General features: G+C 37.9%; 1 protein-coding gene across 17 annotated transcripts in view; it reads right to left on the reverse strand.

Annotated features, from left to right (window-relative positions):
* Positions 1–24,542, reverse strand: part of msi2b (musashi RNA-binding protein 2b) — a 404,741-nt gene that overhangs the window by 51,927 nt on the left and 328,272 nt on the right. For all 17 annotated transcript variants that reach the window (XM_022668128.2, XM_049466952.1, XM_022667858.2 and 14 more), the window contains exon 10: positions 17,647–17,721. In XM_022668128.2, the coding sequence (XP_022523849.2) occupies positions 17,647–17,721 (75 nt within the window). The remainder of the gene's footprint in view (positions 1–17,646; positions 17,722–24,542) is intronic.

Below are 24,542 nucleotides of genomic sequence, written 5' to 3' on the forward strand. Positions count from 1 at the left end.
AGCCTAGTGGTTATTAAGGATCAGATCATAAGATTGATTTCTGAGTTTTCCTACAACAAATGCAAAATTAACACTTTACACTCCACAATATACTCGTCTGTAAGAAAAGCTATTCTTGAGCAATTTCTGCAGTATAGTTTTCTATAGCCAGGTTCTGAAGAAAAATGCAACAATAAATCAGCATCCCCCTAAGAACATCACATACAAGAAGTGACATGGCGTCTGACTAATAGTGCATTTCACAGAGCCATTTCTGAACGCATAAGGCATGACTAGACCTCAGCAGTGCATCAATCATCCAAGGGTACACAGTATACTCAGGCTCAGTCTTCCCTTTCCATAGCACTGCAATAGTTTTAAAGTAGGGTGTCGTACTTGCAGGCCTGGTTGGCATTTAAAGGTATATACTATAGGTAATAAAGCAATAACACTAAAGTTATTGCTGGACTCAAGTAATGAAAGCCACATATCAGAGGAAACTGAATTCCCATTGCTTTTTTTTTAAGCGTTTGATGTGTTTGCATTAGGGCGGCCAGTCGCCCAGTGGTAAGAGAGGTTCAAATCCCAGGACTGATTGTGCATTCCTGGATGGACCCTTGGACAGGACACTTAACCCTGCTAATGCTACTGGCAGCACTTGGCTGGCAAATGCTCTGCTGTTTCCAAGCTGGGCATGATTACACAGAAAATGACCAAATTCCTTTGTAAGCAGATCAATAAAGTAGAACTACACTTAATTTTGAAAAACTTACAGCCCATTCCCCACTCGCTTAGAGTGAACTAAGCTACAAATCATCAAAAAAAACAAACAAACAGCTGCACACAGAAGGAGGATTTAGATTGCAGTGCTTTTTAGTGGAAAAACGATAAAGGTTACCAGGAGCAATAAATGATTGGTAATATTTATTAAATCTTGGTTAATGCAACACACCAAATTACAAGAAGAGGTTTTCGATGGTGTCCTGAGATCTCCCATCCCATGCAGCTTTTGAAAATTCTTGCAGGTCCTGCAGATTTAGCAGAATGGGATAGGGTGTTAAAACCATGTCCAAAAGAATCCACAATTTTTCAATCGGACATACAGTACTGTGCAAAAGTTTTAGGCACTAAAGCAATTTACACTAATCCATTTATCTCAGCAATATGAGTGTTTTACCTGAAAAAGCACCCCATATGATTTGAACAGATGCAAACAAAACATACATACAGTAAAACGTAACAAGGAATTCTCAATTCTCATAACTCTGTATCTTATATCCTGTGAGCCAAGCTGAAGAACTAAGTGTAGTTCCAGATTTCTCCTGGATGCTCCTCAGCCAGCATATATGTGTATATGTTCAGTTCCATCAGCAGCTCACCTGATTTAACATCACTAAGTTCTGATTTACAAAAACAAGGTGTTGATTAACATGATGAGAACTAGAAATAACTCTATTAAACTCAGATTAGGAGGAGAGATTAAAAGATGATTTAAGAAAAACAGCGGTGTAAAAGCTCTAACTGTTTTTTGTAAAATTGCTGTTTGTATTTATTGTATTTTTAGTGTTTTACTGAGCTTTTAAACACTTACTTCACAGATAAGAAGCTTTTTCTTTCCTTAAAATTCCCACAGGGGCCTAAAACATTAGTATGCCAATGAGCATTGTCCTGTTGAAATAGTGCACTGTAGTGTGCATTTTAAAAAAGCTAGGGCAACTGGTTAGGTTAATTTTTTAACATAACGTTAAGTGGTCAATGTGCCTTTTACTAAGACCTAAGACTAAGATCTACAATAGGACCCCTCTTTTAAAGTCTTCCAAGAGCTTGAAATGCTTTCAAACTCTTCTTTGAGTAATACTTTGCTTATAAAAAAATCATAAAGAGAATGGAAAGCATGTGCCATTAGACAACCTTATATATTCAGTTAAATACAGCTATAAGGCCCTTCCTTGCTAATTTAACATGTACAGAGTGTGAAAATACAATCATAGAATCAATAAATGTCAAATTTCTACTCACTTAGTTTCATTTCTGTCATTTAACAACTTTTTTGATGGTAATTTTTATTAAAAACTAAGCAGCAGACAATTTTACAAAGGATTAGAGCTATGAGATTACAGTTATGAACACACATTATAAATAAACATGGTAAAAAGTAGATCATTATTGGCTTGAAGTGTAAGATAAGAAGAAAACTAAAGAAAGTAAACAAAAAGTGTGTCCCTCCGAAGAGTTTTTTCCGACATCTCTGTGGATTTCAGTCCAAACTACTGTTCGCTCTGCTGTGTACATTCTGGCTAAGATAGCTTTTTCCCGAAATGATGCGCCTCATTTCACTCGTGACAGGTTCAGCCAGTCAGAACAGACCCTATTTTTATTTACCACTCTTAAATGCACAGTAACAAAACCAGCCTATTTAATTCTGAGGAATAAAGAGAGGTTGAAAATGGTCATGAAAAAAATGAATTACGACTGTTTTGCTACATAAACCCACACACACACATTATAAGAGGACTTAAATACAAAAAAGCAGAATACAGGCAGTGAGAAGTGGCCTTAGGAGCCTAACGCAGTTAATGAGATGCTTGTCAGAACGTATCTAAAGATGTGGAAGATGCAAGGTGCACGTTTTAGAGGAAGTAAAGTAGAATTCCCCAGAGAGCAGAGGCAGAGCTGGGTGAGTGCTTTATGGGAGCCTATAAAAACTGCTCAGTAAGGAAAATGTTCTCAACATGAGGCCCAGCAACAAAGGACAACCCACAGGGTCTATTCTGTGGAACAAATACAAACTAGGTAAACAGGCCAGCTATGAAGTGTCCTATAAAAATATAATTTATATAAAGTAATGGTAGGATTTTACTGCAGGAAAAAAAAAACGGTGGCTTTGAAATAGCTTTAAAATATGTACTGTACATATATATATAAATGTAAGGAGCAGGCTTAGGGCTACGGTCTATTTTGAATGGAGATTTAAAAAGTGAGCTAGAGGGGTATAACGCAAATTCTCACAACAATGAATGCCTCAAAATCTAGTAGAAACTATTTTATGGACAGTAGAGACAGTTACTCCAACAAATACAGGATAAACTCTTTAATACACTTGATTTCAGAAGAAACTATGAATAAGCAGGTGTCCCAAAACTGTTGTCCTTTTGTCCATATGATTGTTACAAAGATGAAGTTTAACTGTTATTTACTAAGCACTTGAAGTATTTAATCAGTCACAGTTCCAAAAAAGTGTTTCTGTAGATGTTTTTGGCTAAATCAAGACAGCAGGTATTCAAAACAGCCAATAAATCATAGCCTTGCCTATAGAATAATGCAGCTTATATATAACACACTACCAAGTTTGTGTGAATATCTGCTATTTAGAGATTGGATGACCGGTCCAATTAACACAATCTGATCACAGTGAGCAGTTCATTTATGTTTTATGTTATTGTGGGCACATGACTGTAAATATGTTATGGTTATAATCATTTATGTTACATAAATGGCAACAATTTCCTAACTATTATTAACAGTTTGTTCTAGAAATCAGGTCAGAACTAGTTATTTAAACATAAAACATTTCATTTAAGCGTTTGAATGGTTAAATGGTTGGAACGCAGCTGCTGTAGAAGCAAATTATCCACTTTTAAAATGAGCTACTTAAGTTTGATCCCCAGCACTAACCCAGCAAACCTAGTTGCATTCTGTAAATTTAAATGAACACAGATTCACACACTGTCCTGTAGTGATGTTCATTACATGTCAGATTGTTCTAAGGAACTTAACTTAGCATTTAAAGGATCACATGTCACAATGGGTTCTTTTGGGTAAACTGCTTTTTATGGGTACGCTTTATGCTCTTGGATGACAGATATTTAATTAATTAGGATCTACAGTCAAATATCTGCTAAAGGCTTTTGTCCACTGATATGTAAAAGCAAAAAACAATGATTGGTCAAGTTTATGCAGTATTGATTAATCAATGTCACTATATATATAAAAAAAGCATAAGGTTATAGTGGCCAATATGACAATTTTATTGTATCGTGACTATTTTTGTTGCTGTGATTCTTTAAAAACACTAAACTAATGCACATTTCATCATTTCAGAGACTATAACTGATGTTGAATCTGAATCTATAGACACTGAATAAAGACAAGCAACTTTTGCATAAAAATCAGTGGAATAGTATTCAAAAAGACATTTTTTTTTAAGAATCAGCTTTCTTTTTAAAACTGCAATCATCATGTGTGTATAATATCATGAAAATGTCCTTACATATCTTAACACAATATTTTCACTATATTGCCCAGCCCTATTGTAATATGCATCACAATCACGAGATGATAAGGCAGTATTATGATTGGAATGATAATGGTATCTCGGGCTCCATATTGTGCAGTATAATGCTGTAACGCATGAACACTCTGTTCGGGAAGGTCCGGGCTGGCGGGGAGGTATAGAGGAGCGGAGGATACAGAGGAGAGATACAGTGAGAAAGCACAGGAGGGAGAATTCTCCTCCAAGCAGAGCCTCGCGCCCCATTTTACTCGATGCCACCTCCTTGACGAAAGCAATTACCAGACAGATGAGTAGCATTTCACTGGCTGAGGGGCATGGGGATTAACCCGGAGGGCAGCGGAAAGTCATCCTCCTGTCATCCTGCTATCTAAGCGAGCTCATTTGAGGAAGCTGGGCTTGTCCTTGGTGGCTAAATTGAGGGAAGAAAATGCAAGTCTGCCTCCAAGGCAACAAGACACTGAGGAAACTAATGCTGGTCACGGTGCACATGTTAAAATCATCTAACCTCATGAAAGTATGAATGACAATCCGTCATCCCGGGAATTCCAAAATCCGAAATAAGCGGAAGCAGCGAAGACGTGGAAGCGGATAAAACCTACAAAATCGATAGGTGTGTTTCGGACAGCGCCCTGAAGGTAATTAAACGCGCACTAGTTAAATAGGTTGAGCAGCCTGGAGCTCGGTTATGAGTGCTGAGGATCCAGCAGTGTGTGTGAGAGTGTGTGTAGGTGACTCATTGGAGTGATTACAGCAGGCAGGGAGCATCAGAGTGTGACAGCAGCATCTATCTCCATGAGTCCATCCTCATACTGACCTGTACTCCTGGTCACACTGTGTGCTCAATAATCACACAACAGCTGCACCGCATAATGCACTGCACTTAAAGAGAGGCCGGAATTAACCAACGGGAGGTGTTTCAAAATGTGTGTGTGTGTGTTAGTGTAAGAGAGCATGTTTGTTTTCCTATATGTTCTGGACATGCTTACTTTTTATGAGATTCAGGGTTTACCTAAACCTACACTTCTGTAAGGATTCTTCTTACAAATTGATAGTAAAAAAGGCTAATTTCTTTCTGCTTTATTTGGTTTAAATTCAGTCAAATTTAGTTTGCTATAAAACCAGAGAACCACTATAAAAAAAAACATATTTACAGGGCTCCGAGTGGTTGAGCAGGCTAAGCACTTCCACTATGATCAGGATATTGCTGGTTCAAATCCTGTTCATGCAGCTTTGCCATCAGCTACCAGAGCCCTGAGAGAGAGAGTGCACGATTGGCCTTGCTCTCTCTCTCTGGGTGGGTAAATGGCGCTCTCTATCCCCACATCACTCCAAAGAGTGATGTCGCTCAGCATGGGACGTCTGTGAGCCGATGTATCAGAACCGAGTCGCTGCGCTTTCCTCCGAGCGTGCTGTGATGCTACTCGGCAATGCTGCATCAGCAGCAGTTTAAAAAGAGACAGTGGCTCTTACTTCACATGTATCAGAGGAGGCATGTGATAGTCTTCACCCTCCAGGTGTTGGGACATTATTAGTGATAGGGGACGTCTTAGTGAGTGGGTTTGGTAATTGGTCTTGTAAACTGGGGAGAAAATGGGAAAAGTCCTCTTTTGAAGCTCTCACTCAATTGTGGAGCCGCTAAATCATCAGGGAGAACATTCTATAAATGAACAACAGTTTTTAAATGTGCTCTTTTCTGGTAGAGGATGACAAAAAGTTGCTTTTTACAGCAACAAGATACTGTAAAACGTATCAAGTGATGCAGAGATTTGAGAAGTAAAGTGGGTTTGTATCAACACTATTGATAACCTGTAGGATTATGGGTAAGGGAATAAAAAAAAAAATCCAGTCACTACAGAAGCTCTGATTTATAGAAAAGTAAACCCATGAAATATTGACATTTTTTCTACTGCCGGCTGTTATTAGTAATAGTAGTAATTATAGTAATAATAGTAATAAGACATACAAATGGCAAAAGTCATGGAACACAATACTAGTGCCATATCCCATGAAAGCTGAATAACTTCGCACTGATACATGTAGATGTGACTGTTGTGAGTGATTAGCATGGACAATTCTAGCCAGACACTGCCGGTCACAATCATCATGCTGTACTGTCCACTGTGGGTGGTAGCTGCATTCTATGACCTATGCCAGGTACACACTGTGTAATGAACAACAATTTCAAAAAAGAAAACTGATCATGGCTCTTTTTGTTAAAGCTATAGTTTAATGTTCTTTTGTTTTGTAGTTACAGATGTTACAAGATTCCGAAAATATTGTATATATCACTGCTTACAAAAGCAACAAAACAAAAATATGCAAAAAAAAAACAAATTAATTTTCATTTATATTTTACTTTAGCTGCTCCTTTTCCTCAGTTTGTTTCTGCAAGCACACCGTTTCTGGTGGTTTACTGAAATTGCTTCGAGTGTCTCGCTGTGAGCAGCAGAAAAAAGACTGGAAGTGGAATAACCTGTTCAGATGACAGACAGCTACACTACACACAGTGGAAACACTTGTATTGCAGACATTAAAGTTTTCCTCCTCCACTGTAAAATACTTCCAGACTGCAGACGTTTAGGCTGCGCCGCTCCCTTCAGAGAACCCGTCTCACTGCTGCAGGCTGTAAATAATGTATGCTCATGGCGTCTATATGGCAGCAGTATAGTGCAAATATAAACACAAGATCAGGCTTAATAAGATCAGATCTTTGAAGTAGATATTTATTGTTCCCTAGGGGGAGATTTTACTTGACAAATGGCTGAAACAACCCAGAACTCAGCGTGTTTTTCCTCAGGTTATTTGTAATAACTGTATATATATATATATATATATATATATATATATATACACACACAGCTCTGGACAAAATAAAGATACCACTTCAGTTTCTGAATCAGTTTCTCTGGTTTTGCTATTTATAGGTATATGTTTGAGTAAAAAGAGCATTGTTGTTTTATTCTATAAACTACAGACAAAAAACATGCAGAGCTTTCAGACCTCAAATAATGCAAAGAAAACAAGTTCTTATTCATAAAGAGTTTAGAAATCAATATTTGGTGGAATAATCCTGGTTTTTAATCACAGTTTGCATGCATCTCGGCATGTTCTCCTCCACCAGTCTTACACACTGCTTTTGAATAACTTTATTCCACTACTGGTGCAAAAATCAGGCCTCTTGATTATATAGGTTTTCAATTAGGTAAAACCAAAGAAACTCATCCAGTTTAAGCAGTCTCTTATTTTTATAAATATATGTATATATGTACACACACTACACTATTTACACACACTAAAACAGGATCACGGGGCAGCGGTATGTAAACAGATTATGAAGTGTTACCTCAGGGGAGGCTTGGGAACACCCACGTAAGTATAGTAAGTTGTGAGGTATTATCTTGTGAGTAAGGCTTAACACTAGTCAGCATGCCTATGGCAAGGAGTTTTGCACATGGGAACACATCATAGAAGCATTACCACCCACTGTGGACAGAGCAGTGGGTGGTAATGATCGTGACAGGCAGTGCCTGGCTAGAATTGTCTGTGTGAACAAAAAAATTGATTCCATATTCAAATGCGGAAGGTTCTCACATACATATTCTGCAGGTTAGTGCTGTATTCTAAAGCTTTTATGTGCAAAAGTCATGGGACACAATGAATTCCTCATTGTACACTTGCATGCATGACTGCAGTAGCTGACTAAAAGTCTAAAAACAAACGGTACCACTTTTAAATAAGGGTCCTTTATAAAGGATTTATAAATAGTTCATAACAGAGTTTATGAAGTTGTAAATACTTAGTAAAAACATTAATAAGCACGTAATAAACACATAAATAAAATGAACAAGAGTAAAAATAACCTTTTAAACATATCTAATAATAATAAATAATATAGAATGCCAGTTTAGTAAATTGTTGTTAAATATGTTATTATAGTAAAGTATAGTAAAAAAAAAGTTATTAACAGATATGTAACATAATGCTGACTGATGGAAAAGACAAAGAATAGGAATAGTATCTCGTAAGATCTGAGGTTTAACAGTATAAATGAATGTGGAATCACATTATCACTATTTGATACATGACAGGCCACTGTTGCCCTTCTTATTCATGTGATATAACCATTAACAAACTGCTTTGTAAACTATTTATAAACCCTTAATAAAGGAGCCTTATTTTAAAGTGGTACCAAACACACTTTATGTATGTGTGTGTGTGTGTGTGTGTGTTTGTGTGTGCACAAATCCATCATCAAGTGTGTTAAGCATGTCCAGCACAGCAGTGCCCGTTTTTGAGCCCGTAGCATCTTCAGTGCATTTGCTGCATGCCTACTGGGTTAATAAGTAGCCTTTTCAATTAGAGCTAATTTGGGTGAAGAGCAGGATGAGGTGGCACAGCTGCTGGAGAGACCTCTGTTCTGGTCGGTTCCATCCTCTTCCTCTCTCTCTCTCTCTCTGAAGCTCTTCATTCCCTCCCTCTTCCTCCTCTGCTCGGAGAACGCTGGCGAGACGTGCGGAGCTGCCGCTTTATTTGTTTGTTTGTGCTCCAATTTCCTGCGAACCCCGGCGTGTTATATGTCCGGCGGGCCGGCGGGAGGGGCCGACAGGGGCCTGTCCCTGACAGCCACTCTGTTTGCATAACTGATTGGGCCCTAATCAAAAGTGAAGCGCCAATTCCAGCCCACCCCCACTCCTCCACTTGTGTTGAGAGCAGAAGGGAATGGAGGAGTGCGAGCTAAAAGACAGGGTTATTACGTGTCTCGGCGCGAGCCGGGCTGGGAAAGGCTGTGACCTTGACTACGCCGCGTCCTTCAGCTCTCATCAGCGCACGCCGTGTCCAGTGCTGGAAATCACGGCCGAGTGCAGACCAGACAATTCATTGGGTGGAAATGGAGAGGAAAGGCCGGTTAATGCGATACCAAATCAAAGGCTACATGTGGAGAGAGGAGGGCTATATTCTATCGCTGTATGATGAAATAAACATACCAATTATTAAATGGGCAAACACAGCTGTAGTGTTCTCTTAACCCTAGAACTCTCTAGATAGAAAATAGCTACGTATAACAAAAGCTACTGAAAGCAGTGTTGGCGTATGGAGTGTGTACTGTCTGTCACCTCATATGAACGAGATGCACAATTGTAGGTATATAAAAATGCATTCTAATAAACTGCCTGGCCAAAAAATAAAAAAGTCCACCTGGATTTAACTAACTAAATTATATGGAGTTGATGCTGCAGTTGGTCAGGTCTAGGTTCAGCAACAGTATGTGCTGAAAGAATGAGGTCAGCTGACTACCTGAATATACTGAATATAGACCAGGTTATTACATCAGTGATCAATTTTTCTCCCCTGATGACACGGGCATATTCCAAGATGACAATTCCAGGATTCATATGGTTGGAATTGTGAAAGAGTGCTTCAGGGAGCATGAGATCATCATTTTTCCACATTGATTAAGAGTTCACCACAGAGTCCAGATCTTAACCTCATTGAAAATCTTTGGGATGTGCTGGAGAAGAGCTGCTTTGTGCAGTGGTCAGACTCTACCATCATCAACGCTGCTGCAAGATCTTGTAAAAAAAAGTTATGCAACGCTGGAGCTAAAGATGGTCCAGTAAAATATTAGTGTGTGTGACCTTTTTTTTTTGGTGACAACTTTTTTGTTTTGTGGCCAGAAAGTGTATTTTATAATATTTGACAAAAACACAGCATCAGTATTTTTAATTAATATTTTTTTGACATTTGACATTTTTTGATATTTAAAAAATATGATCACTAAAATTTGATTTAAACAATTACACTAGGTTCACCTAGGTTCACAGTGTCAAATTACATTAAATCGTAATCCCTGTATTGTGTTCTAAACGCCTTGACTAACCAATTAAAAGTTCCTGTATTAAATCATAATTCAGCTGATTGAGCAAGCTAAAACAAAGCAACAGAACTGGCAGATATCCAATAAATCCATCAGAGGGCCAAGGATTTGCTGCGAATGATCCACAGCAGTGTGGTAAAACTTTAGTCTTTTATTAGGTTAATTAGGTTGTAAATGCCTTAAAAATCATTAATAATCAGTTATAACAATTATAAAGGGCAACAATATAGACGGCTGTGGGTTCACTATTTGGCAAAGAACAGGTCATTGTTACCCTTTCTATATATGTGTTAAAACTGATTATTAATGATTTTTAAGGCATTTACCACCTAATTAGTAACCATTAATAAACTAATTATAAACCATGTATAAACCCTTTATAAAGGTAGTCTTATTTTAAAGTGGTAGCGACTTTGGATTGTATAACAGATCAATAACATTTATTCAACAAAACAACCCTAGAAACCCATAGAGCACCAAGAAAACAAGGTCAGTTATTAAAATGTGGGTGACCAGCAGAAGCCCCGCCCATTTTACTCTGACAGAGGACAGATGATGAGATCCAACAGTAAATAAAATGTCTATATACACTGTTTTGTATACATTTTCTGATACTATATTAAATCACTGCTAGCTTCAGCTCTACTCAATCTATGGCAGAATAACACTGTAAACTAAAAACCTACACACACACACACTCACACACACACACGTTCAGCCTGTTATTTCCTAGTGACCTGTTACAAAATCCAGTCACCTGCATGGATTACAAGAAGATCCTTGAAAAAATATTACCCTCCCTCCACTCAACAGGCGACGTGAAGCTCCGGCGCAGCTGAGCTCCGGCTAAATTCCCAGGTGCTACAAGTTGTCTGGAAAAAGCTCATTCACCCTGTATGCTTAACATCAAGGTCACTGACAATATCTGAAATGGAAGAGATAGTGGGGCTTCTGTCAGAGAGCCATGGGGAAGATAATTTTACAAGAAAAGCCGTGGGATTAAATGAAAGTGAATGAAAGGGTCTCTTTCTGGAGGAATGAAAGCGCAGGTGACACTGACTGGTATACAGAGCTCTGTCTAGTGACTCACAGATACATCAGCACTACAGGTACAGGTACTTGTTGAAAAGCAGTGTGGTTTAAAACACCGGTCAACATGTTCCCGTGCCCTACACAGGGTCAATATATCAAACAGAACATTTCTATATGCTCAGTTCTCAAGTACAAGTGCTATTTTATCAAATCTATTCAACCTCTGTGGCAAATCAGGCAAAAAGAGTGGCTTACAAATGTAATTTAATTTGAGTTTAATCCAGTCACACTACTTGGACATTATTCAACCACTTAATTATTTATACTAACTCTTCCCCAACCTCACTTACATTAAAAGTACACTTTACTCATGATTGAGTATTCAAATATTCACATTCTCTTTTTAGAACTATATTTGTTACAGATGCATATTTATATTATATTTATATTTCACATCAGTCACTTTCATAATCAATGTCATTGCACATTGCACTTTACTCTGTTAATTATTTAATTGTTTAATGACCATTAGCAACATCTACTGCACTGCTCCATTTACAGATATATCTTTACTATGTATAGTAAGTTTTTTTATAGCCATATATATTTTCTATTCTATCTATCTATCTATCTATCTATCTATCTATCTATCTATCTATCTATCTATCTATCTATCTATCTATCAAATCACATTACAAAATTAGAACTATTTAAATAGCTCAATACAAATAATGTAACAAATACGTGGATTCTCCAAATGATCAAAATATGATACTTTTAATTTCTAGTATTTAAAAGAGCACCGTTATGTTTTTATGACCTGCAGCAAACATGATTTTTAAAGAACCTTAGGCCAGTGTTCTTAGGTTTGCAGCGATTTTGCAGCAATTGTAACGGCTAGACTTCAGAATCTTCCAGGACTTCTTCTGAAACCTTCACTGCATCACTGTTCTATCTGAAGGTCTAATGTTGCCCAAGCTTCCGCTTCCTCACAGAAGGAATTAGGTTTTTCAATTCAGGCCTCAATTGAACTCATTTAGTAATGAGTAATTCATTTCACCTGACACACAATATATACAATATACACATTACCACTAATACAGGTGTGGGTATTCACAGGCTGTTCTTTAAGGTAACATTTTATGATCAGTTTACATACTGCTATCAAACGACCTTTGGCCTCTTAATGTCTTAAAAAAAATACCCTTTAAATTTCTAGATCCTTGCATTTATTTAAATGTTTATAAAATGGTTTAAATACTAGAAAAGCCACAATTTATTAAATAGTTTGACAGTATGAACAATATTACATTCTAAATATATTTATTACAAAGAGAACTAATCTAGTTCTGATTCTCTCTAAAAACATGAAGATGGAGAATATTCCTGCATATCTACAGAGGATGTTTTTTTCTCAGGTTGAAACCGATGCTTTATCACATTCTTTCCTCTCTCTGTAAATCCAATGAAACAGAATATTGTGATATATATCATGTATTATTATGTCTTTAGATAATGTTTGGTTATTGCCACATTGCCCAGCTTCATTCTCATGCTTCCAATATTAGCATATTTTCAGTTTCTGAGACTGGAGGGCGATAGAGGGAAAAAGAACTGAGAGAAGAAAGAGGGAGAGAGAACTGAGAGAAGAAAGAGGGAGAGGAAGAAAAAATAAGAGGGGGAAATAGAGAGGAAGAAAAAGAGAAGAAAGAGGGAGAGATAAAGAGAGCCGAAGAGAGAGAAAAAGAACAAGAGAAAGGAAGAAAAAGAGGGAGAGAAGAAAGAGAATGAGAGATAAAGAAGGAGAGAGACGGAAACAGAAAGAGAACGAGAGAAAGACAGAGATTGAGAGAAAAAGAGAAAGAGAAAGAAAGAGATAAAAAAAGAAAGCAAAAAAGAGAGAGGGAGAGAAATAAAGGGAATGAGAGAAAGAAAGAGAGAGGGAGAGAAAGAACAAGAGAGAAAGAGAGAGGAAGAGAAATAAATAGAGAGATAAAGAATGAAAAAGAAAGAGAGAGGGAGAGAAAGAAAGAGAATGGAGAAAAAAGAGAGAGAAAGAAAGGAAAAGAAAAAAAGAGTGAAAGATAGAGAGGGAAAGAAAGAAAAAATTAGAGATAAAGAGAGAAAAAGAAAGAATAAGAGAGAGAAAGAAAGAAAGGGAAAAAGAGAGAGGGAGAGAAAGAAATTGAATGAGAGAAAAAGAGAGGGAGGGAGAGAAAGAAAGACCAAGATAGAAAAAAGAGGGTGAGAAAGAGAATGAGAGAGAGAGGGAGAGAAAAGAAGAGAACAGAACAGGGAGAGAGAAAAAGAAAGAGAATGAGAGAGCAAGAAAGAGAAAGAGAAAGAAAGAGAGAGTGAGAGAAAGAAAGAGAATGAGAGAGCAAGAAAGAGAGAGAGAGAGAGAGAGAGAAATAAATTGAATGAGAGAAAAAGAGAGAGAGGGAGAGAAAGAAAGACCAAGAGAGAAAAAAAGGGTGAGAAAGAGAATGAGAGAGAGAGAGAGAGAGGGAGAGAAAAGAAGAGAACGGAACAGGGAGAGAGAAAAAGAAAGAGAATGAGAGCGAGAAAGAGAGAGGGAAAGAAAGAGAGAGTGAGAGAAAGAAAGAGAATGAGAGAGCAAGAAAGAGAATGAGAGAGCAAGAAAGAGAGAGAGAGGGAGAGAGAGAGAGAGAGAGAGAGAGAGGCCTTCATTGCCACTTTAATCCTGCACTCCAGGCTTAGTCACAGCAGAGCTTTCTCAAGCGCCTGCCAATTCAGGCTCCCTCATTATCCCCAGCCTCTCTCATTTATCTATCCAGCACAGCTCTGGAACATTCCGCTTCTACACCGGCTTCTTCAGCACACACTTGTTTGAGGTTTATTTGGACCCCGGCTTTAAAGAAAACAATCATGTGATGTCAAAACTGCATTCTGAGATCTTTATACTTAACTCAGGTCATGAGCGTTATGTTTTAAAGCTACCTGTGATCTGTTCAGTAAACTAATAACCAGCTGCAGAGAGAATTCCTGACAAAATCATTTCACATTTCTACCAAACCACAAGACCAGATACAATTTTTATCACTGTTGTCCAACCAAAAACCATGTACCTCCATTTTTGAGCATTTTTATTTTTCTTCTGTATTGGAACCCTGAAGCTGCTCTGTATCCTGTGTAAGTAATTCCGAATAAATAGACCAATAGAAATGCTCTAGAATGCTCTGCTCAACGCAAAGATAAAACATTTTTGTGTCCATGTTTTCCAGAAGATATTGATAAAATTCATCATTAAAGGTAAAATATCAGCCTCTTCACGTGAGATCCAGAAATTGTTTAGTCAAAAACTGAAGATTTTGTTGGAATTTGTCACCTGTAACACAACCCACATACTAATCAGCTCTAACAGCACTTCTACTGAAGCCAGGGGTGCCAGATCAGGCAAAACAACCAAAGTAAATGGGAATGAGGTTTTATTCAACTATCCGGACACAGCTATGACGGTCCACCTGGTGCCACAAATGCTGCTACCAGTGTGATTTCACAAATGTCACAATTCAAAAGATTAAAATGATTAAAATGAGTGTAATCAACACTATTTTCAACTATAATCAACTTAAATTTTTTTGCCTGCCAGGTGCTGCTAGAGTCTGTGAGTATAGTACCTACTTCTGTAACAATCACAGCAATAATATATATATACATATTTATATATATTTTTTTCCCCCACCATAATATACTCTTACTCCCAGAATGCACTTTACTGTCGTGTGTCCCAACCAGCCAATCAGCCCCTGATTGGTAGATCAGCCTCACCAGAGTCTTAATTCCATTCAGCTGTTAGCTCATGTATAAATTCCTGTCTGTCTGGTCAGCTTGTTGCAAAGAATTGACCCTGATTATTCAGCTCCATACCGAATGTTATTTCTTTGTCCGTCTGTAAGTCTTCGTTTATTTTTGGCCATTTTTGGCTTTTTATTCAGATTTTTGTCTTGTATATTAATACCACTCCAAGCATCTCATGCCAATCTGTGGTGCCACAGCGAGAATAAAGCTAAAAATATATTAGGGTCATTTCACCAAATGTGTGCCATTTTTTATCTTTTTTCAACTCTGAATCTAATAACACATATTTAACTATTAAAAACATGTACTGGTCAAACTCAAGCTTTCTAAGCACAAGATGGGACATTGTCATTCTTGTTACTAAAAATCATGTGTCATTTGAAAAAAAAAACATGTTTAAAAGCAAGTTCACTAATTAATTCGATTTTCTAATAATAAACCAGGGAACAAAACTTTTTATGGTTTGAGTATCAGGACTGAAAGTAACAGGAATGAGTTTTTAGCATAGAATTAGTTAAAAAAAAAAATAATATATATATATATATTCCAATGATTTTCCCAAAATTTGTATGAAAAAATAAATAAAATACAATAAGGTAAGGTAAAAGGAATGAGTGTTGAGATTGACCTTCTCGGTCATAGTTGCAATAAGATCAAATATACAGAAAAACAAATAAAGGAACTTTTGAAATTTTGATCTTCTCATAGTCTTCAGAAGAAGCAGCTGATGTCACTTCCTGTTGTAGATGTGACTTGTTGTAGAATGTTACAGATGTTTCAGTTAAGGTAATGTTTTACGATAACAGGAATGAGTGAAACCTAGGAACACAACTAAAATGTGTATTTGAACTTAAATATTATGGATTTATTATGAGAAAATATTTTTAAAGCATATACGGGATCTCTGAAGGATTTTAATAATTATATTTCATGGTAAAGTTTATAGTTAGAGAGTGAGGACAGGTAACAAATCCTATTATTTTTTCAGTGTTCTAAGTAGTTTTTATTCATTTTTTAAATTACATATCTAAATTTTGCAATTAGGTCAATGTACATGACACTATGCTTTATGATAAAATGTATTTTAATGTAAGTTATTTTGTGTGCACATTTATACATGTCATTTCCTGGGGACATGAATGGCACTGATTAGACGGAATATGCCATTAACTGTCTGTGACTTTTAGGAAACAGATTTAAGACATTTTAAGACAAATTCAAGCCTTTAGATGAATCATTTTACGATCTTAAGACCTATTAATGATCTGCGGTGCAGACATCCTGATACATCCATCAGGCTGTGAGGATGCTGAACTCTCTTCCTGCTCTACCCCCATCCCTATTCTGCCCCCAGCACACACTCACTCAGCATCCTGACCCCCCCACCCACTACAATACACAAAGTACTGGACCCTTTCCAATCGGACTTGCAGTACACACCCAATACCTGCACTACTGATTTACTTGCACTGTCAATACGCACTTTCATTCCCCAAAAACTGTGAACTTTAAGTACTTTACGCACTCATTCACTTTACCAGCCTTAAGCTATATACCATATTTGCACTACTGTTATACGGGTTCTATTTATACTGTCATTCCATCTCAATCACCATCAATATTGCACTATTGTCTTTCGTCTTACTTATGTTTATTGTGTCTTGTTGTTTTGTACATTTAGTGTCTCCCACTCTTTTAGATTATATATCTTATTTCTTTTTACTTATATTTATATATCTATTTCTCCCCCACCACTACTGCAACTTGTTTCTGTCTCATGAATGTCTATTTGTGTCCCTGCTGTATTGCACACATAGTGTCTCCCATTCTTTCTTTTATTATATCCATTATCTGTTCCTGCTGTTAAATTGGGAAGGAGAGTAACGTAATTTCAAGTCTCTGTATGTCCTGTACATATGCAGTATTGACAATAAAACTACTTGACTTGACTTGACTTGACTGCGCTCCGAGAATCAGTGGATACGGAGCTTCACAGTGCCTCAGGATGCTGCATCATAGTGGAGTGTACTGTACTTGGCAGGACTACATCTGATCACGTTCTTCCCGTCACAAAGAAATGAGTCATGATACACATAATAAGGTTACTTAATCACATCGCATTATTTCAGACAAAAAGACCTGGCACCACTACTGTCCTGTCATAATCACTGTCATCTCACGCCAAGATTTCAAACCAAAACAAAGAGAAACAGATGAATCATACAGCATGTATTTACCCATCACCTATTTATAGAGTCTTATTTAGACTAAATCTACATTTCAGCAGCAGGCTAGCCGTGTGTGTGTGTTTGTGTGTGTGCATGAGAGTGTGTGTTTTGCAGAGTTTTGATAGAAACTGCTACTCAGGGAGTGCAGTTAAAAGAAGGCAGGGCCATCCATGCCTGGACGATCTCTCACAGGACACAGCAGTTTTAGAGTAGGGAACTCCAGAGGAAGCAGGGGTGTGTATATGTATGTGTGTGTGTCTGTGTGTATGTGTATGTATATGTTCAGCATGGGGTTCAGCAGGAGGCACAGGCAGGGTGTGTGTGGGTGTGTGTGTTTGTGGGCCAGCAGGGAGGCCATTACCAGACAGCAGCAGGAGAGAGAAGCCACATACAGGGCTTAACAAGATGGAACTTACCAGGGAATTGGTAGCTGTAGCTCGGGGCGAAGCCAGTGTATCCGCGGCCGTACGTCGCTACGATGTTTGGGTAACCTGAAGGGAGAGGAGGAAAAATTAAGTTGTGAGAAATTGTGCAGACCGCCCAATAATTCCATATCACACCAACCAGCACACAACTTCACGCAATCAGAGGTGTTAAGAGCTGTATTGACCAAATAGAACATTACTATTACATAATGACTATTGCACTTCACAACCTCACATTTCATGTCTTTAATTACGTAGTAAATTAAGTAGTAAAAGTAATCTATTTTATGAAGGAACACATAAGGAATCATGTAGAAAACTTAAGTGTTAAACCAAAAACATTTAGGAGTTTCTGATGCTGGCAACTCTTGCTCTTCCTTTTGTGGGAAGGTCCTGATGAGAGCCAGTTTCATAATAACGTTTTTGAAGGTCTTTGTGACTGCACTTGAAAGTAATAATAAATGATCTTCATTTTTTAAAGTATTTTTTATTCTTTACTTAGTTAACATTACTCAAATAAAGCAAATTACTGTTTACCAACGCTACCTCTTCACAACTTTGCAACTAATGCTCTCAAACACATTAAGAGGCAAGAAATTCAAGTAATTAACTCTTGACAAGTTCAACACAGCCTGAAAGCTGAAAAGCTCACATTCCAGGTGACTCTACCTCATAATAAAGCTGACTGAGAAAATGCAAAAGAGATGTGCAAAACTGTCTCTATCTAAGCAAAGGTGCCTATTTTGGAGAATCAAAAACCCTTTTTTGTTTACCAAATATTTTCATATGTTTTTCTTTTATAGTTTGGATGACGTTTGTATTAATCTACAATGCAGAACATTTAGGGTGTGTCCAAAGTTTGACTGGTACTGTATCTTATTGAAGACAATGGTGAACTGATTATTATTATGCCATTTTGACCAATCAGCAGAGATATGATAGATCACCAGAAGTCACTGTGGATTGCTTTTGTTGAAACTTTAATGTGTTCTGATATTTTATCTCAAACATTTGGATTAGAGGTGTACATTTAAACTGTGAGCTATTAAAAATAAATAATGAGTACCATTTATTTTCAATTATACCACAGTTAGTTCCCACTCTGCAATGTGATTGGCTGAGTGGCTGACGTTCTAGGAGTGCCATTATCAGCCAGTAATGCACTGTAAAGCGAAGCTCTCCATGTATTACTCCGCCACATACAGGTAACCTAGCCATGATGCAGCGCTTAAAAGCCAAACTGCGCAGCTATAAACAGAGCAGCAATGGAACTATTTTAAATCACAAATTGTTTATAACCAAAAAGATCATATTTTCTCGTCCTCTTTATCTCTTCAAAATCTTTCAATAAACAGTGATAATGGAACTGTTGCATAATTAGGCAATAATACACTCAAGGTTCGTGCTATAATGTGTAATATTGGCACGGCTGTGCTGATCTACGTCATTCGGCCTGGGGCCTTTTACACGTTACACACAGTGCCAGTATTATAGGGTCTTCATTAATAAGTCAGTAATGGGTGATACTCAACATTTTGATGTAAATCAGTATTAGGCCTCATTTATACGCCCTGACTTCTATGCATTCTTTACTTTGCCATTACACTTTATAGCACTCTCTCTCGTGTATTATTGCTTAATTCACTAATAATTCACTAATAAAACTGAAACTTTTGTCTCTGACTCGCTCTCTAGTGGACGTACTGCTTATCATTCATGCCAATGTAAAGAATGCACAGAAGTCATGCCATATAAACGAGGCCTAATACTGATCTAACATCAAAATGTTGAGCATCGCCCATTACTGACACATTATTAAAGATCAGCCAATTTTTTTGGTTTCTGATTGGGAAAGATTGAGCATGGGCCATTACAAATTCTTATATTTCTTTTTTTTTTTTTAAAGAAAATATATTTTCTTTTTTTTTAAACTAATTTTCATTAAAGCGCCTTAAAGAGTTTAGATCACTTTACTAAACGCTCAACATCACAACATATTACACAGGTGAGAGTGTAGCTAGATCGTAGGTTGTTGCAGGATTGGATCAGATTTATTGGGATATGAGATCGATACCAACATTCACTGATTGATAAGAGGTCTTTTTAGCAGTGCTCTGAGAGTGATAAATAATACGGTGTGTAGTCTTAACACAAGAGTCCTAACACAAGTGCACCTGCTCATACTGTACATGCACACCACCAGTGTTCCTCTCTAACATTCACACTCTGTAGATCCCCCTGTTCCTACACACACACACACACACACACACACACACGCCTCCAAAATAGCTGCTAGATAACAGATTAGCAGGACTGGGGGGAAGCACACTCTGAGGTAATGAGCAGTATAAGTATCATAAGAAATAATAGCAGTTCTTCCCTGGAGCTCATCCTCCTCTCGGCTGCTGACGGTGAAAGCGGACGTGTTCACTGCCGTCCTCTCTCTCTCTCGCTCTCTCTCTCTCTATCTCTCTTTCCCTCCCTCTCTCTCTTCTCCCCACCACCTCCACTGTCATTGATCGATAACCTTTCTTTTATAGCCTGGGCTAATCGATCATGAAGGACACGACAGCGCGAGACAATGGCAAGCCGATAGTTGTGCCAGGACATGGCGGATTAGAGTCTTTCTGAGCCGCAGAGCCGCAGCGCCTCGCACGCTAATACTGCCCGCGCCCGACCGCAAGAACGACGGGAATATGATCGAGCGATTGCAGAAGTCATTCCAAAGTGGAGTGAAAGACAGGAGCAGCGCGGAGAAGTAGCGCGAGGGCAGAATTTACTCGCAATTTCTCTTTTTTTTTTTTTCGCCGCCTCTTTGCTGAGGCAGAACTTTTAAACGAAGGCAATTTTGGTGCACCGCTTGGCATCCTGGTGTCTCTTTCATTTTCTGAAATACATCGTTGACTCTTTCATGGTGAGGAAAACAGCAAATCAGCAGTATTTGCAAGCCTGTCTCTGCTGGAACGCATCCTGGTGGTGCTGTAAAAAAAAAAAAAAAAAAAAAAAGAAAGAAAAAGAAAGTGGGATGAGACCCAACACACATGCTCAAGTTGTCTTCCTGCCAGCTCCAAGAAGCGGCCACTTCTCGTGGCTCCACGCTAAGCCGAGGTCCCACGGAGCCATTGTTCTTATTCTGTCACAATGCATTATTACAGCAAGCGCCCGTACACTAATTATCTGGCCAGCCTTCAAAACAGCCAGGGAGAGAGAGAGAGTTTACGTGAATGAATGTGCCCCGCCATATGTAGACCCAAATACGTCTGGGAACCTGAAGCTGTTGCATCATTATAAGCCTGTTGTCGTCTGCACATTTCTTCTTTATAAAGTCACTTTTCCTGCCATTCTCTTTCTTCGCTAGGGCTCCAGCTCCAGCCTCAGCTCCAGCTCCAGTCTCCACCTGCCCAATCTCCACCGCAAAGCCCTGAAAGATCTCAACGATATTGGCATTGGCTGCGCACAGCGAGAACCCAACACAAGAGAATCGCCAGTGGCTTATCCTTGGCTCGCAGCCACAAACGCAAGGCAGTTTTTTTTTTTTTTTTTGTGCAGCGAGAAAACATGCGCCACTCTCGATGTGAGGCCAGACATAACTCCGATCAATTTAGTTTGACAGTGGAAAGGCCGACTGGTGGAAAGTGCTTGGCGAAGAAATTGATCCTGTCAAAGTTCCTTTAGAGTGGTTCAGCATTTTAGTAGAGGCTTAACAGAAGTTGCTTTTACAGACTTTTTCCATCTTTGCTCAATATCTCTCAAAGGGATTCCGGTGTCACTTGTAGCCGAGAGCTACATGATCGGGGGTTAACATTAAAGAGTACCTTTGAGAGGATGGCATGAACCATATGACTAAAGAGATAAATCTCTTAGTGTCAGCTCTGGACACATCATAAAAGCCAGCATTCCAGCATGTTATAAAGCAATGTGTAAAAGCTATATATATATACTATAAGTACTCAATTTATTGTCAGCATTAGGAGGAAGCTGGAAGATTTATTTAACAGAAAATAACACTATTAAATGCACTGATGTGTCCCAAAAACACTGCACTAACCTATATGCCTTATAAGTGCTTTGAATAGTGTGGAGGGGGTCACACGGAGAATTTAAGCCAGACATTGCCAGTCACAATCATTGCTACCCACTGTGTTGCCCACTGTAGCTGGTGATTCCTTCTATGACATACATCTCTGGACCAAAATTAGACCTACACCTAAAAATTATGAGTTTCTTTGATTTTACCAAATTGAAAACCTTTGGAATAAAATCAAGAGGAAGCTGAATGATCAAAAGCCATCAAACCAAACTGAACTGCTTGAATATTTGCACCAGATGTGGCATAAAGTTATCCAAAAGCAGTGTGTAAGACTGGTGGAGGAGAACATGCCAAGATGCATAAAAACTGTGATTTAAAAAAAGGTTATTCCACCAAATATTGATTTCTGAACTCCTAAAACGTTTCGAATATGAAAGCTCTGCTTCTTTTCTGTTATTTTTTTTGCCATTTCTAATTTTCTGCAAATAAATGCTCTAAATGACAATATTTTTATTTGGAATTTGGGAGAAATTAGGTCCGTAGTTTATAGAATAAAACAATAATGTTTGTTTTACTCAAACATATACCTATTAATAGCATAAACAGAGGAACTGATTCAGAAACTGCAGTGGTCTCTTAATGTTTTCCAGAGCTGTATGTCTGGTATACATGCAACATTATAGGACAAGGAATGTTAAAAGCCTCCACAACTTCAGAAATAGAATGTCTGATCCATCTGCCAACCACTGATAATTCATGTGGCTTGCCATGAGATTTAATTTATTTATTATTTACTTTTGGCATTTCGGTGTATAGTTGTGGAATACATTCAATATTTTTCCCAATTCTTACTTTCTGCTGTTTGAAAGAAACTGTAATAATGTCTTATTCCAAGGTCTTGTTTTGGCTCCAACCTTTTTTTTGAGAGAATTTTCATTCTAAACATGTTTACTGATGTCAAGGTCTGGACTTGTGGTGATTTATTATTTGTTCATTATTTGTATAAAAAAGTAGGTTCGTCAGTTTAATTTGCTGAATGTCCCTTTTATTGACAAAAAGTTCATGTTTATCTTCTCCACGAAGTCCCATTCTATTGGCAAGACTTCTCTTCAAGGGCTGGACTAGCTTTTGTATATGTCTGCATTTGCACATCTGTGTCAGCAATGGGTGCAGCTTGCTTAAAGGTTTCTTCCCGCTAAAATCCTCTGCTAACCCTGGAATCAAAGTTTACGTTTAGTTAAGTTTTTAGAGCTGTAAAACTGACTGTGGGGGGAAGGCAGGTAGGCGTTCACTGCTGCTGCAGTACTGTTCCTACTGGCCAATCAGAGGCGATATGTTTGCATGTATGAATATTCATGAGCAAGAGCCCAAATCCTGTCTTTCTTTAGAGACCACTAATGCAGTGAACTAAAGCAGATCTAAATAGAAACACCTGAGCACTTTTTTCACAAAAAACGGCTCACATGGCATTCATTCATACTAGAGACCACAACTAGAGTTTAATAAAAAAAAAATAGAATTAAAATAATAATGGAATAAGATATTTAAAGTAACTAAATGCATTAATAAGAAGGGGTGTCCACAAATATTTGGACTAATCAACTCAAGTTTCATTTTAATTGGACTACTTTTAAAAGTTCTTCCATCAAATCCTCCATCAGATAAACCTTAGCTCCAGACTGCACTGGCAGTCTAGGAAGAAGCAGCCACCTTTACCTGTGCAGTGTCCGGCTGCTGTATCATTTGTTTACAGAGCCCTGTCCTGTCTCCCCTGTGAATACAGCTGTGCTGTGTACTCTCCTAAAGAGGAGCCAGATGCCCTAGTTAAATATACATGACATGGGCTTTTCCTGTGATATTTAAAGAGCTTACTATGAATGTAGTATGCCAGGTCTGTATTGACAGTGGGGATTAATGTGGTGGCAGGGCCAGAGCCTGCGGGAACACGAGCAAAGTGAAGGCCTACACAAGGCCCTGCCTTGTCCTCATACACCACAGCTTAGCATATTACTACTGTTACACCCCAGATACCACTATCGGCAGCTCGCAGACTCTCTGGAGCAGACCTAAAGCAGGTAAAACAAAAACAAGCCCAGATTCCAGTCTCACAAACCAACAGACACCTCTACCTACAGAGGAAAAAAAAGACAATGGAGAAAGCAGCACACAAAAATAACCCTAGATAAACAAAAACAAGCTAAATAACCCCAGAAATGTTCATTTTAAAACGTAAGAAGTGTTTTATAATATGTTATGAATATGTAATGAGTAAAGGCTAAATCTTAGCAGTTTTACACGGTGTGATACAGCAGAAAAACACTAAACTGTGCAGAACAGGAGAACACCAATATCACAATTAATGAACACTGGAAAAGACACATCTTAAAGTAAGACTTTGTTTCTGCCACTGCAGCCCAAATTATATTATATATATGTACTTTCAAAATTGTACAGTTAATCACATGTCTTCAGTTGTATTTACAATGCTAAACAATGTCAAATATATAATCTTATGCATATACAAATGGAATTATCTAGTAAACAAAAAAACAAACAAACTCAGTTAGCTTTATGAGGTAGTCACCTGGAATTCAGGCTTTCAGTTAACAGCTGTGCTGAACTCGTCAAGAGGTAATTACTTGAATTTCTTGTCCTCATAATGTGTTTGAGAGCATCAGTTGTAAAGCTGTTCAGAGGTAGTGTTGATATACAGTGAAAATGAAAATGTAAAATGTTCTAATTGATATTATGGCAAGAAAACTACCAAATTTACCTAAAACTACCAAATTTACCTAAAACTAAAATACTGTATGAAATGAAGGTCAATCAATCCAAAACCAAATTCAAGAACTTTAAA

The sequence above is a fragment of the Astyanax mexicanus genome, chromosome 18 (assembly GCF_023375975.1).
Source record: "Astyanax mexicanus isolate ESR-SI-001 chromosome 18, AstMex3_surface, whole genome shotgun sequence".
Lineage (NCBI taxonomy): Eukaryota > Metazoa > Chordata > Actinopteri > Characiformes > Acestrorhamphidae > Astyanax > Astyanax mexicanus.